The 15044-nt window shown below is 41.8% G+C and overlaps 1 protein-coding gene across 3 annotated transcripts in view; it reads right to left on the bottom strand.

The window, feature by feature from the left end:
• The window catches only part of CSMD3 (CUB and Sushi multiple domains 3), a 1183531-nt gene that overhangs the window by 199776 nt on the left and 968711 nt on the right, over positions 1-15044 (bottom strand). For all 3 annotated transcript variants that reach the window (XM_075920204.1, XM_075920205.1, XM_075920206.1), the window contains 2 exons: positions 4667-4785; positions 2223-2292 (listed from right to left, as the gene is read on the bottom strand). In XM_075920204.1, coding sequence (XP_075776319.1) covers positions 2223-2292; positions 4667-4785 — 189 coding nt within the window. The remainder of the gene's footprint in view (positions 1-2222; positions 2293-4666; positions 4786-15044) is intronic.

The raw sequence follows: 15044 nt of genomic DNA, 5'->3' as shown, positions 1-15044 counted from the left end.
CTGGAAACTACATATATATGTGTAACAATGAACACTGTGATTCTCATTTATTTTCATAAGTAGATATAAATTATGTTAGAATCCACATAAGTAAGAAATGCAGTTATCATTATCTTTCTTATAGTGTTCTATAGAACTCAACAATATAGTATCTGAGGGCACATCTACACAGCAGTATTATTTTGAAATAATGGACATGATTCCAAAATAACAAAGTGAGCATCTAAGCAGCAAGCCTGTTATTTCAAAATAATATTAAAATAATGGACATCTTATTCCAGATTCTGTAACCTTGTTTTACGAGGAATAATGCCTATTTTGAAATTGCTCTTTCAGAATAGGGTGTGTGTAGATGGGGCAGATGGAGTTATTTTGAAATAAGTGTCCTCTAGGAAATCGCACAGCTGGCCATTGAGTCACTCTGTCCACACTCATCAGAACTCTATAGTTCCTCTTGCCTTGTAGGTTTTAAAGCTGCAGGCAGAAGGGAAGAGCTTGTGGCACAAAGCAGGCTCTGATTGCATCATGCCACATAACAGGACCCTGCACAGTTTCCCTGCTGCCAAGGCCAAGCCCACCACTCCAGCTAAGCCCTTTAGAGTTTCCAGCACTGCCTCAAGAAGCTCCTAAGCCCCTGCCTGGAACCAAAAGAGGACAGCACCATTCTAGTCTGTTGCAGAGATTTTTGATCTCCTTTAGATCTGGGGTGAGGAGAAAAATCAGCGGGATCTCTGCACCAGATGCAGGAATGTGGACATTTGTGGCTGGATGGCTGAAAGTTTGGGCCACAAGGGCCATATGTGCACACAGGAGCAGGTGTGCCTGAAGTTCAAAGAACTGTGCTAGATCTACATGAAGGTCAGGAAGCACAGCTCCCACTTAGGGGTGGCACCCCAGACATGCCCCTACCATGAGCAGCTCCACTGCATCCTGGAAAGGGGGGTAATCCCATCCCTCCCCTTGTCGTGGTCTCGGGGCTGGAGATGCGATCATGAGCCACTCCGAGGACATGGCTAGGGACAAGGAGGAGGAAGTGCAGGATGATGATGAGGAGGAGGATGAGGCCAGCACAGACATGATGCCAGCCAGGCAGGAGGTCATCCTGGCCCTAGGGCTGAACACCCTTCCCAGGATGTCAGCCAGGGATTGGACAATGGCAGGGAAAGCCCATCAGGTAAGTTCCATTACTTTCCCAACACATACACAGGGGGAGGCAGCAGATGGTGAGGGGCACCACGCTCCTCGTTCAGCCTTCTTGGCCTGGGGATCGCACAGCAACCCATGCACATGGCTATGCATGAAGAAGGAGCCTGCCAGAAAGAAACCTTGCACTCCTGTTCACAGAGTTTCCGGGTGGGGTCAAGGGTGGGGTCAAGCTGCATAAGCATCACATGGAGAGAGAAGTGGAGGTGCCCTTCAATGAGCTGGGGTCCTCCTCCTGAAGAGCCATAAGGGCGGTCTGCAGAAACTGCACCAAGTGGTCCAGCACGAGACATAAGAGCCACCGACTGTTGGGAGGCAGGTCCAGCTTTATGGCTGGGAATGCTGTGGTGTCTGCAAGGGCAACCAGAACACATAGAGAAAAGGCTTTTCTGTCCCTCAAGGAGGTAGGCAAAGGATAAGAGCCTGAGACACGGCTGCACAGGGGGAGTCCCTTTAAGCACAAGCCTCAGATAGCCTCAGGCAGCAGCTACGGTAAGTGACTGCTGTCCTGATGCCCTGCCTGAAGTGCTTTTGGATGGCCTTAAATGCAATTCAGCATCCAATCAGTGTGGATGCTCTATTTCAAAATAGTTCAGAGCTATTTTGATGGGCATTTGCTGTGTAGATGTGCTATTTTGTAATAAGTGGTTTAGAAATATAAATTTCAAAATGGCTTATTTCGGAATAAGCGTGCAATGTAGACATAACCTAAGAGATACATTAGCTCTGTCTACAGAGGTCTTTGGAAAATGATACATTTTCAGCTCTTCTCTCTTCCTTGGCAGAAGAGGCTCTGCTTGCGACATATTTCCTCCTTTCTTCTACATATTTGATTATTGTGGAAAGCTCTGTCAAAGAGGAGAGCTTTGCAATGCACTCTGATAGACTACAAATTGGTCTGACCTCCTTTAGATGCTTATTCCACAATCAAACCCCCTTTACAGAGAATAGTTTTTCCCTGGGTCTTGTATAAGTTTCAGTCTGGCAAGCTGAAAAAAAATTATCCACAATGAACCTACCTAAACATATTGGAATAGGGTAATTCCATCTTCTTACTGGTCCAGGCATACAGGTAATATGTGAATGTCCCTACAGTGACAAAACAAGACATATTAACGCATTTTACAAATACAGAACACTACTTCAGCATCAAGAAAAGAGGTTCTAAAAAATTTAACTCTCTTCTTATTTTGTAGTTTGTACATTACCAGACAATGTACGCCTACTTGTGTGACCATCCACCCCTTTAACAAAATCGGCTCATGGTTTGTAATTTTATTGCTGGTACTAAGAATACAAACTTGAATTCTATAATGTTAGCTATGTTTTGATTAGCTTAAACGTACTCTAGAGGTTAGAAACTCAAGATCCAAAACAAACAAAAGCAATTTTATTGTTAAAGCTGTATTTCAGTTCAAAGACTACAATATCTTACAGGAATAGAATATTTATAAAGCCCACACAGAAAAGAAGTAATTTATTAATTAGAATGCTGCCCACTCATCTTCCCTTCTAGTATAGGGGGGAAGCATTTCCTTCCTAGGTCCAACTGCATGTTTTCAGCTCACCATTGACACAAAACCAAAGAGACACTATCATACTCTATGATAGTGATGGCAAAGCAGTCCAATGGATTTTTTCCAAGTCATTAATTATTACATTTGGTTAATTTTGCATGTTCACCGTGACTTTTCTATTTATGCTCCACTATTTTATATGGAATAAAACAAAAGTGAACAGACACAGATATAATTGTTGAATTTCTCCTTAATAATGGCCTCCTGGAATCATCCTCATATTGGCTTCCTTTCAGAGGAATGAACTGAAACCTCCAGAAGCCAAAGTGAAAGCTTCAAGCAAAAATTAGAAGCAGAGGCCTCATCAACTAATCTTGAAATGAAGGGAGGTCACAGACTTAAGATGATCTAGCTACTTGAGGGAGTATGTGGAGGATTGAGGGCAGACGCCCAGATCCAAATAATAGTTTACAGAGCTGAGCGAGGATGGGATAGGGATGTAATGGAAAAAAGTGGAAACAAACATTCCTGGTCCAAAAGCTCTGCTTCCTGAGTGTACATACTACCTATTGCTGTCACTTATGCTACCTCCTGGTGCTAAGCAGAGGGAGCAAGCAACTGCACAGCAACAACTTACATAACCAAAACCAGAGACTGAAGCAGATTTTGTTTGTTAAGATTCACAGACACATGATAAAGATTTGATTGTGGTTGCTGTTTCTAAGCTTCATGATCTGCAAACATCTAACAAATTTAAATCCTCCTATATACACATAGTCTTGATTTAGGCATGCTGGTCATCCCATTTAACTCACACTGGCTGTCCAGTATAGAACAGGATTCCTAATAGTTTTTGTACTGAACAACAGAGACTTTAATAACTGTGCTTATTATCAAGGGGCAAATCCTGTTGTACTATTAAAGATGTAAAGAACTTTCCACCCAATAGAAAAAAAGTTTGGCTATGAAGAGAAAATTAATCTATGTATCCACGTGTTGAAGGCAGTGTGATTCCCAGCTCAAACAGACATACCTATGCTAGCACTGTAGAATCACAGATGGAGATAGATAGATAGATAGATAGATAGATAGATAGATAGATAGATAGATAGATAGATAGATAGATAGATAGATAGATAGATAGATAGATAGATAGATACTAGGTCTTTCAAAGAATGTAAAAATCTACATAGGGGTAGATTTTGCATTTGGTTTTGTGGTATAACTGAAAGAAGTTGGAAAAAGAAAAATTCCAAATTTTTTATGGGGGCAGTTTTTCCTATTGGGTGTATGTCTGGATTCAAATACAGAAGCTATTACTTAAGAAACTATTTGTAATCCATGCTCACTCTGTTGTCTTCAGATCTATTTTTTTAAACATGGAAATAGCTTATTTTGAAAAAAACATCCATTTTTGAAACTTTCCTTCGGGTAAAAATAATAAAATGGTAACAAACAGGAAATATCTAAAACAAAACCCTAAGTGTAATATGTTTTCCTGGAAAACAATGATCTCCAGAAGGCAGAATTCCCTTCCCATATCTGTTGACTGTTTTTCCCCATTTCCAAATTCTCTCCTTTTTCCTCCTTCTCATCATGAGCAATACTTTTATTCATCAATGAATTTATTCAGCTTATATTATCAGCTCATGAGGGCTGAGAAAAAGACACACTACATTTGTTAAGACTGAGGGCATTCCATCAGTAGTAACTAAAAACAAAAACCACCTACCATTCTGAATGTAGAGGAAATGGAGATCAATACTTTCTGGGGGACAGTTGGGTAGTGATAGATCTTTTATTTGACACAAAGAGATTTATCAGAACTGCAAAGCCATAATCTATTCTAGTATGATGACATTTTCAGTGTAGAGTCGATATGGAAGAATTTGGACTTAAAATATTAAAGAAGTGAAAGACAGATTTTGAAACTAGCATTGACCTACCTGAAGAGAATATCCCTGATCGCAGTGGAAAGACACCACATCTCCAACCATGTATCTATCTCCAATTTTAATTCCATTGCTAGGGGTCTGTGGTTCAGGGCAAGAGTCCAAACCTATAGCTGTGAAAAGGGGAAACATTTAGCAATTACAGTGTAGGTTTAATCTGTTTTCGGTTATAAAATGTTCTTCGTATTGATTCATGCTACATTCTGGCATGTGCTAGTCATGTGTGAAGTGGCTCTCTAGTGCCTCCAGGAGTCCACTGTTAAAATTCTGCCAACCAATTTGTATACAGGTTTTATTAATGTCTTGCTTTTGAAATTATCCAAATCACACAAAATGAGATATGTTATAAAAACTCACATAGAGGAAGACCTTTCTATACAGGTTCTTGCCCCCACTCTAGTTCAGTGTTAAGTAATTTTTACTGAACCATTATTTAAGAAAATCTTAACTAAACAGAATCCATTGTCTCATGCTAAACATTTTCCCCATTATACCCACAATACAACACCACTGTAATGAATATCTACAATAGAATAAAGCAGAAAGAGATTGTTTTTAAATGGACACTGAAAATGATTAGAATAACTTCTCTCAGGGTATGTCTACACTACCCTCCTAGTTCAAACTAGGAGGGTAATGTAGGCATACCGCACTTGCAAATGAAGCCCGGGATTTGAATTTCCCGGGCTTCATTTGCATAAGCGGGGAGCCGCCATTTTTAAATCCCCGCTGGTTCGAACCCCGTGCAGCGCGGCTACAGGGGGCTTGAACTAGGTAGTTCGGACTAGGTTCCTATTCCGAACTACCGTTACTCCTCATGAAACGAGGTGTACCGGTAGTTCGGAATAGGCACCCTAGTCCGAACTACCTAGTTCGAGCCCCGTGTAGCCGCGCTGCACGGGGTTCGAACCAGCGGGGATTTAAAAATGGCGGCTCCCCGCTTATGCAAATGAAGCCCGGGAAATTCAAATCCCGGGCTTCATTTGCAAGTGCGGTATGCCTACATTACCCCGCTAGTTCGAACTAGTGGGGTAGTGTCACAGACTAAGACTAGAACTATTTAAAGATGACACAAATAAGCGGAGATACACTGAAAAGTAGTATAAACATTTTCAGAATTGTTGTAAGAGAAAGTATGTTGGGGTATGTCTAGACTACAGGCAGTCCCCGACTTACGCGGATCCGCAGTTACAAACGGGGCTCGCCCCGGAGGCCACGGACTACGGGACCTCGCGGTCCTGCCGCCCATGTACTCCGGGACTTTCTCCTGCAGACCAGGAAGACGCAGAGCAAAGCCGCGGAGGGGCTCGGGCAGCAGGGCAGCCCAGGCGCGCCTGGGCTGCCCCGCTGCCCTAGGCCCCCCACAGCTTTGCAAAGCCTCGGGGAAGCCGGCAGCAGAGCAGCCCAGACGCGCCTGGGCTGCTCCGCTGCCGGCTTCCCCGAGGCTTTGCTCCCCGTCTCCCTGGTCTGCTGGTCTCCAGCAGACCAGGGAGACGGGGAGCAAAGCCGCGGAGGACCCAAGTGGCGGACCGCGGTGTGTCTCGGTCCGCCGCCCGCGTCTTCCTGGTCTCCTGGGGTGGGGGGGGGCGCAGCTAGTACGCCCCCCCCCCCCAGCAGACTAGGCTTTTCTCCAGAAGCCTGTGGCAGAGCAGCTGGGGTGCTGCCGGTTGGTCCCGCAGCGCCGCTCTGGGCGCTACTGGACCAACCCAGCAGCACCCCAGCTGCTCTGCCCCAGGTGTCCCCAAGTCAGTTGCTGCTGAAACTGACCAGTGCTGACTACAGGAAGCCCGAGGCAGAGTTGCTCTGCCCCAGGCTTCCTGGAATCAGCTGCTGATCAGTTTCAGCAGCAGCTGACTTGGGGACGCTTGGGGTTCTTAAGTTGATTCTGTATGTAAGTCAGAACTGGCGGTCAGTTTCAGCAGCGGCTGAATCTGGACGCCAGTTCTGACTTACATACAGATTCAACTTAAGAACAAACCTACAGTCCCTATCTTGTACGTAACCCGGGGACTGCCTGTACATTGATTTTTTTTAAAAACTGCCCTTTTTTCAAAAAAAACTTCACCTGTAGCCACACTGTAATCACCTTCTTTCGAAATTAAATTGAAAGAATGCAGTTTTTTTTTTCGACAGTAGTAAACCTCAAATTTTGAGGAAGAACAACTTTTCGAAAGAGCTCTTTCTAAAAAAGGCATGTGTGGATGCAGAACAGGGACATTTTCTGAAAGAAGAGGCAATCGAAAAAAGCACAAGTGTCCTGGTGGCCATTCTGTGAATGGTAATCAGGGCTTTCTTTCAAGAGAGCATCCATGCAATATGGACACTCTCTTTCGAAAAAGCAGATTTTTTAAAATCTGGTTTTGAGCTGTGGATGCTCTTTCAAAAGAAGCTTTTTCGAAAGAAGCTTGCAATGTAGACGTACTCTTTGGTGTGACCTGATTTGTCTTTACACTGTTTTGAGTGGGAAAAATGGTCTCTAAAGACCTTCTTCAAGACATTAATCCAGCAAAATAGTTAAGCATATTATTAAAATTAAGCATGAGTAATTCAACAGACTATTCCCAGGCTTTAAGTTATGCATACAGTGAACTGCTTTGCTATCTGAGGGCTTATAAGCATATGCTCTTGATATGTATGCTAAGGAGGAAATTTAGTGGGATTTCCTTCCCAAAATATTGGCATTATTGGTGTTTGTATATCTGAAAACTTACTAAAGTAATGGATTTCTTCATCTGGAAGAGTTTTATCTTTAATTTTCAGAGAACATTTTTTTACTTAAAAAGCATTTGTATAGAATATGAAAATTGAAAGCTGATAACATTCTTAGTGGCATACAAAATATGTTATAAATTAGGTCCTTCATATAAGATATTGCATCTCGCTAAGAAATGCAATCAGTGATAGGTAATTTTTATTGATAACACCAAAATAGAAACACTAAAATCCAACTTAAATGCCTGCTATTTAGGAAATATGATGATGTTTTAAACACATAATTATTTGAGTTTAGTTTTTTTACTAAATTATAGAAATTCTAGATGATTCTGAAACAGAAAAGACCAATACATTCATCAGGTCCACTATTGAAGATTCAGCAAGACAAAAAGACCTCTATTATTAGGTCACCTGATCTTATTTTTCCTCCATAAAACCCTTTACAATTTTTTTATCTGTCCAATTTTATTTCCAGGACACAGGAAATTTCTTTGTGTCACATAATAATCTCCAGTCAAATAAGGTATAAAACCTATGGACATGACACCTCCCTAGAGTCCTGGAAAAGAGATCCAACCTGTTGTCTTCTGATAAATACCTCGCTTACCCATGAAAGCCACAGTGCATCAGTGAGGTTTGGTCAATATACCTTTTTTTCTTTTATTTTAAAAAGAGCTTCACTCACACACTACCATCTGTCTGTCCCTCTTGCAGTCCCTCTCCTTGTCTCTGTCACACACACACACACACACACACACACACACACACACACACACACACACACACACACACACACTCTCTCTCTCTCTCTCTCTCTCTCCCCTCTCTTATCCAGTTATAAAGCTTGGGAAGGAAACTTTCATTCCACTACAGAACATTTACAAAAATCATATATATAGTAGCCCAATGTCTGTGACTCTAACGCTGAAGTGCTGGCTGGTCCCTCTGGGTGGCGCTGTTGCCTCCCGCCATGGCGCTCTGCAGACTTCTGTGCTGCTCAGCCTGGCCGCTGCATGGGAGCAAGCAGCACAATCGGCTGTTTGGAGTCCGCACCCTCGATGCAGCAAGGAGGTGCTGCATGGGGAGCGTGGGGCCCAAACGGCCGCTTGCTCCACTTGCTCCCACTCAGTGGCCCAGCTGAGCAGCACAGAAGTCAGCCAAGCACCACAGCAGGAGGCAACCATGCTGCCCAGTGGGAACAGCCAGGGGGCAGGGCCTGGATGAGTGTGCATCTCTGACATCAGGAAAGGGCGCCAGATTCAAAAGGAGGAAAGTGGAACAGACACAAAGGATGCGGAGGAGACAGAGGGAAGAACGGAGGAGGTAGAGGACAGCGAGAGAGAGAGTGAGAGAGATGCAGCAGGAGGAGGAGAAGAGAAACACAGAGTGAGAGGCGGGAGGAGAAGAAGAGAAAGAGAGAGAAGGAAAGAGAGGCAGAAGGCGGACGAGAGCTGAGAGAGAGAGAGGGTGAGGCAGTAGGAGGAGAAGAGAGAGAGGCTGTTTGAGCCGCTTGCTCCTGGCCCTGCTGAGCAGCACTGAAGCCAGCTGAGCACCACACTGGGAGGCATCGGGGGGTGGGGTGGTGACATACATGCCCGAGGGAGGGGCCTGGATGAGAATGCATCACCGACAGAGACAAAGGAGAGTGGAGAGAGAGTCAGAGGCAGGAGGGGGAGAAGAGAAAGAGAGAGATGGAGAGAGAGGCAGAAGGCAGAGGAGAGCTTAGAGAGAGAGAGAGGAGGCAGTAGAAGGAGGCGAGAGACTGGAGGCTCAGGAGAGAATACCGACGTGGAGGAGAGACCTGAAAGTCTTGTTTTATGATGGGCTGATTGGCTAGTTACTGATAAAAACATGTATATATCTGTACAAATTGATTCCAAACTATTTAAATATGCCACTACTAAAACCAACACTGTAAAAACACAAATGTTAATTAATTAATAAAAGAAAAAAGTAACAGTTGTAGTAGTATATCGGATCTCATATAGGCCTATTTCACCATACTCAAATGTTTCCTGTTATCTGATGTGTAGCAGTAAATTTCCTTCTAGAATACAAATCTTGAAGGAATTTTAATACTGGTTTAGTAACCATGAACAAAAAAACCTTCTGTGTTTAAATATTGAACATTTTGTTTAAATATTAAACACAAAAACTTTCCTTTTGGTTGTTAAAGCTGAAAACTTCTTTGCAGCCTCTTACAAAAGATTCCTATGAAGCCAGTGTCACAAATGCTCACTTAAAAAATAACGCTGAGTAGGTTCAGAAACGCCAATTAAAAATTTAAAAAGTACTTTCCAACACAGTTAACAGGGTGAAAACTATTTGTAATCATTCGAATTTTCAGACTGCTGAGGAAATTGGATGGATGCAGTTTTTAACTTTTATTTTATTGCAATATCTGCGTTGTTAATATGGTTTCTTTTTTTCTACTAAAAATTAATCAGTAATACAATGCCCACAATAAACAGCCTAAAACATGGAGGCAGACAGGCTGCTTTGCATTCTTTCCCTTAATAAAAAGACAGTTTGTAAATAAACAGATTATCTTAAGCCCCACTTGTGTTCCTTACACAGAGTGCCTAAGAGAGAAGCATGTGATGAGGGAGCTGAGAGGGAATGATTTTGCTATATTCATTACTTGAACTACTAGCAATTTATGCTTGCTCAAATCATACACAGAATTTATTTAAGTGTAACCTTACTAAATAAAAAACCAATATATCCCATGCTATAAAAATTTGAAAGGTATACAAAAAGCTCTAAGAATTAAAATCTATAGTAGAAACCTCACATTATACAGTACTGGCAAATTATTCATCCTTCCAAAATAACAACAGCCTCAATACAGAGGGGAAACTTCATTGAAAAATAAACTAAATTACATGTTTCATTAAAACAGTTGTAGGTTGAATAATTCCATGCATGCTCTAAGTGGTTGATAAATACACACAGCTTAATTTCATTATATGGCTTTGTAAGACGTCACAATTTCGCAAACAGATGGGTTAGATTTCTTCTGTACCCCATAGTATTTATGTTATAGAACTCAAAATTGGATATAAGATTCCATACACAAAACTATGTTAAAATGAGGTCAAGTGGTATGCTGAAATATTCAAAAGTCAGAAAAAGCAGGTTAATATTATATATGTGAACATAACTTTCTCAAATTACATAATATAATAACAAACATTTTAAAGCATATTAGAAAATATATAGCACCATGTAATATTGTATATTCCTCTATAAAGACTATAAATATGCCATGTAAATCATATACACGAAAGGTACATGGTATACTGTACAAATACAATATAGCATGAAATCCTAGCACTGCTGACTTTAAAGGGGCTATGATTTGAAATAGAGAATATAAATTAATAACGGAGGAAATTGTTGGATAAAGGCCATGTAAAAGTCACAGTTCAGTTATCTTTGTAATTCAATTTATCTAGAATTGCAACTACATATATGACTATGCCGCTGTTTAAAATTAAATTGTATAGTATACGGCTGCTGACTTAATTATTAAAACACATATGTTCAAGAGAAAAAAAGTTTTCATGGGAAAAAAATGAAATAAAAGATTTACTGGGGTAGTATGGGGTAGTAAGACCTCAATATTGATGGCAAATTATATGGATACAATTATTTTGTGTTTGATTGTTTGGTTGGGTCATTAAACTTTTCTGTGCCTTTATATTTATCATGCAGTCTAATTGTAGCTATGTTGTTCCCGGGATATTAGAGAGATAAGGTGGGTGATCTAATCTCTTTTAATGGTCCAACACAGAAAAGCTGTATTTTAAACTTTACTATTTTCTTTTGTACTATGGTTACAGGGTATATTTGGTATTAAAATTGTATTTTGTATAAAATATTTGATAGATTGTTATTTACTATAACAAAAAATGGTACCTTGAAGGATAAAAGAACATAAGAATGGCAATAATGGGCCAAGACAAAGGTCCAGCTAGCTCAGTATCCTGTCTTCCAGCAGTGGCCAATGCCAAGAGCCTGTGAGGGAATGGACAGAACAGATAACCATCAAGTGATCCCTTCCCTGTCTCTCATTCCCAGATTCTGACAGAGTATAGGGACTCCATTCCTGCCCATCCTGGCTAAAAAGCTGGCTAAAAAGATGTCTTACTCTTCACAACATAAACTGACAAGGCTATTAGGCACTGTGTGAAGAAGTATTTCATCTTGTTTGACCTAAACCTGCTACTTATTAATTTCATTTGATGACCCCTAGTTCTTGAGTTATGAAACAAGTAAATAACTATAGATTGGACCTCCTTGGTCCGGCACCATTGGAACCTGACTGATCCCGAATGAGAGAATTTGCTAGACCAGGAGAAGACTCCTGTCACCAGCTCCCAAGGCTGCCCCAGCAGGCACACTGCCTCTCCTCCGCCCAACCAACCTGGCTGGGCTGCTTGCCCAGCTGCTGCTGGCTCTCTGGGAAACAGAGGCTGTGTCTCCCGCAGCAGGCCTTAAGCCCTGCATGTCTAGGAGCAGCCGCAGGGCTCTGGCCCCAGCCCTGCACTCCAACAAGATGCTCCTGGGATCTGGCCCCTTGCTGTCTTGGGGCACAACTCTAGCCCCATGTTCCTGGGGGCTGCCGTGCTGTCCCATCCTCATGCTCAGGGAACTATTTCAGGGCTCTGGCCCGGTGCTCCAGGAAGCTGCTGAAGGATTCTGGTCCCATAGGGCTCTGACCTCAGCCCTGAGCTCCCGGGGGCTGCCACTCCATTCTGGCCCCACACCGCTGCAGGCTGCTGGAGGCTGCTGGGGGGCTCTGTCCCCAGTCTCACACTCCTCATGGTTGTGCTGCTGACCCTGATGTCCCAACTTGCTGACCCTCCTGCCCATAGGATCCCAGGATCTCTGATCCAGGAGCACTTGTGGTTTTGCCAGACAACAGATGTTGCCAGAGAGCACTGGTTTTTGGAGGTACAACCAGTATTCCTTATTTACTTTCTCCACACAGGTCATGTTTTTATAGATCTTCGATCATATCCCCCTTTGGCTGTCTCTTTTCCAAGCTGAAAAGTCACAGTCTTATTCATCTCTCCTTATATGGTAATTATTCCATGCTTCTTTGTTGTTGCCCTTTTTTGAATTTTTTCAATGCCATGATATATTTTTTTTAGTTGAGGCGACCACATCTATATGCAGTATTCAGGATGTGTCCGTAACATGCATTTATAGAGAGACAAAAAGATATTCTCTGCCTTATTCTCTATAGCTATGTCTACACTGGCATGAATTTCCGGAACTGCTTAAAACGGAATACTATTCTGTATTCAGTTTTTCCGGAAAAGGAGCATCTACATTGGCAGGCTGCTTTTCCGGAAAAGCCCTTTTTCCGGAAAAGCGTCTGTGGCCAATGTAGACGCGCTTTTCCGGAAAAGAGCCCCGATCGCCATTTTCGCGATCGGGGCTTTTTTCTGGAAAAGACTACTGGGCTGTCTACACTGGCCCTTTTCCGGAACAGTGTTCCGGAATAAGGACTTATGCCCGAGCGGGAGCAGAATAGTTTTTCCAGAATAGCGTCTGATTTTGTACAGTAGAGCGTCATTGCTTTTCCGGAAATTCAAGGGCCAGTGTAGACAGCTCGCAGCTTATTCCGGAAAAGCGGCTGATTTTCTGGAATAAGTGGCCCAGTGTAGACACAGAGTATGGGTAAGTCTACACTACAGTGTTATTTCAAAATACCTAATTTTGAAATAGTTATTTCTAAATATGTTATTTCGAAATAATGCGTCTACACACAAAATTCATTTCGAAATAGCTTTTTCCTATTTCGAAATAATGTGTCCATACTGATTGGATGCTGAATTGTATTTAAGGCCAGCCAGAACTGGTTCTGGCAGGGCATCAGGTCAGAAGTTACCTTGTGGCCAGGGAGGAAAGCAGGGAAGGGCTGGAGGCCTGCTATTTCGAAATAAGCATCTAAACATAGATAGGAATTTTTGAAATTGGCACTATTCCTCATGGAATGAGGTTTACCAATTTTGAAATAAGCCTTCTGCTATTTCAAATTAATTTCAAAATAGTTGGTTTGTGTAAATGCTAGGAAAGTTATTTCGAAATAATGGCTGTTATTTTGAAATAAATTTGCTGTGTAGACATACTCTTTTTTAATGATTCCTAACACTCTGTTTGCTTTTTTGACGGTTGCTATACATTGAACTATTTTCAGAGAACTATTCACAATGACTCCAAGATCTCTCTCTTGAGTGACAACAGCTAATTTAGTCTCCATCATTGTATACATACAGTTAAGATTATGATTTCTAATATCAATTAGTTCACATTTATCAACATTAAAATTCATCTGATGATATGTTGCCCAGTCACCTACTTTTGTGAGATACTTTTGACACTCATTACAGTCTGCTTTGGACTTAATTGTCCTGAATATATTTGTCATCTGCAAATTTTGCCATCTCACTGTTCATCTCTTTCTCCAGCTCATTTGTGTGTATCTGAATAGGACTGGGCCCAGTATGGACCTCTGTGGGAAACCACTAGTTGCCTCTCTCCATTCTGAAAACTGACCATTTACTCCTATCCTTTGTTTCCTGTCTTTTAATCAGTTATCAGTCCACGAGAGGACCTTCCTTCTTGTCCTATGATAGCTTGACACAAACTCTGAATAACAGGAGTGTCTGGACTTTCTAAAACACAATTTCATTTCCTGGTGGACTTTTACACTATATTTCAGAAAGATTAATTGAAGAATAAAAATGTTTTAAAAGGTATCCGATGATTTTTCAACACTACAATACAAAGACACTTAAAAAAATTCATGTTCATTAGGCAGACTCCATATTTAGGAGCTCAATATATTATCCAAGCCAACCGCAAAGGTAATGAGGCCCACAGAGAGGGAAGGGACAAACGGTGTAACTGGCAATTCAAAAGGGTATAGAGTTCCTGGTTGCAGACACCCAGGCCTTTTAAATTGATGCTGAAGCCCTACACAGTGAGCTTCAGAGCCCTGGATGACAGGCCAGGTGGCACTGAAAGATGGGTTGGGGGAGAGGTGCGGCATGGCATGGACCAGGAAGTGAAGAGGGTTGGTTGCCTTCAGAACCATCCACTCCACCCAATCCCTTATCCCTTCTGTGAGTGTGGAGCCCACACGCACATTGCCCAAGGGCCCAGTGAGTCTGTCGGCTCCTTGAAAGCAATGAACAAGTGACAACCAATGTTGAGTATAAACAAACTTGGAAGAGGTGTACTATGCTAATTTCATGGAAAGAATAGGAGAAAAAAGCATAAAATACGTTGAGGAGAGTTCCTGGTCCTTGAATAGCCAGCACTCATCAACTTATCCTGTCCATCTCTAGAAGCAAGCTGCTGCAGGTAACAAAAACAGAGAAAACCCAAGAAGAAACCACCACCAGGAAAACTCAACCCTTCATGTGGATTGGTGAGAAATAGTAAATTATAAATCTGTCAATGGATTAGATTTAAAACTTCCCTAATAACCTTACTGGGGTATGGGAATCCTGTTGTAATTTAAAATATTAACAATTTCTCTTGTTAATCACCAATTGGTTAAACCTTGTATTCACAGATGAGGGCCTGGGCTAAACACTGACAAATAAAAGAAAAGAAAAGAAAAGAAAAGAAAAGAAAA

This window comes from Pelodiscus sinensis, chromosome 2 (assembly GCF_049634645.1).
Source record: "Pelodiscus sinensis isolate JC-2024 chromosome 2, ASM4963464v1, whole genome shotgun sequence".
Classification (NCBI taxonomy): domain Eukaryota; kingdom Metazoa; phylum Chordata; order Testudines; family Trionychidae; genus Pelodiscus; species Pelodiscus sinensis.
This window is presented reverse-complemented; position numbering and strand designations above follow the sequence as displayed.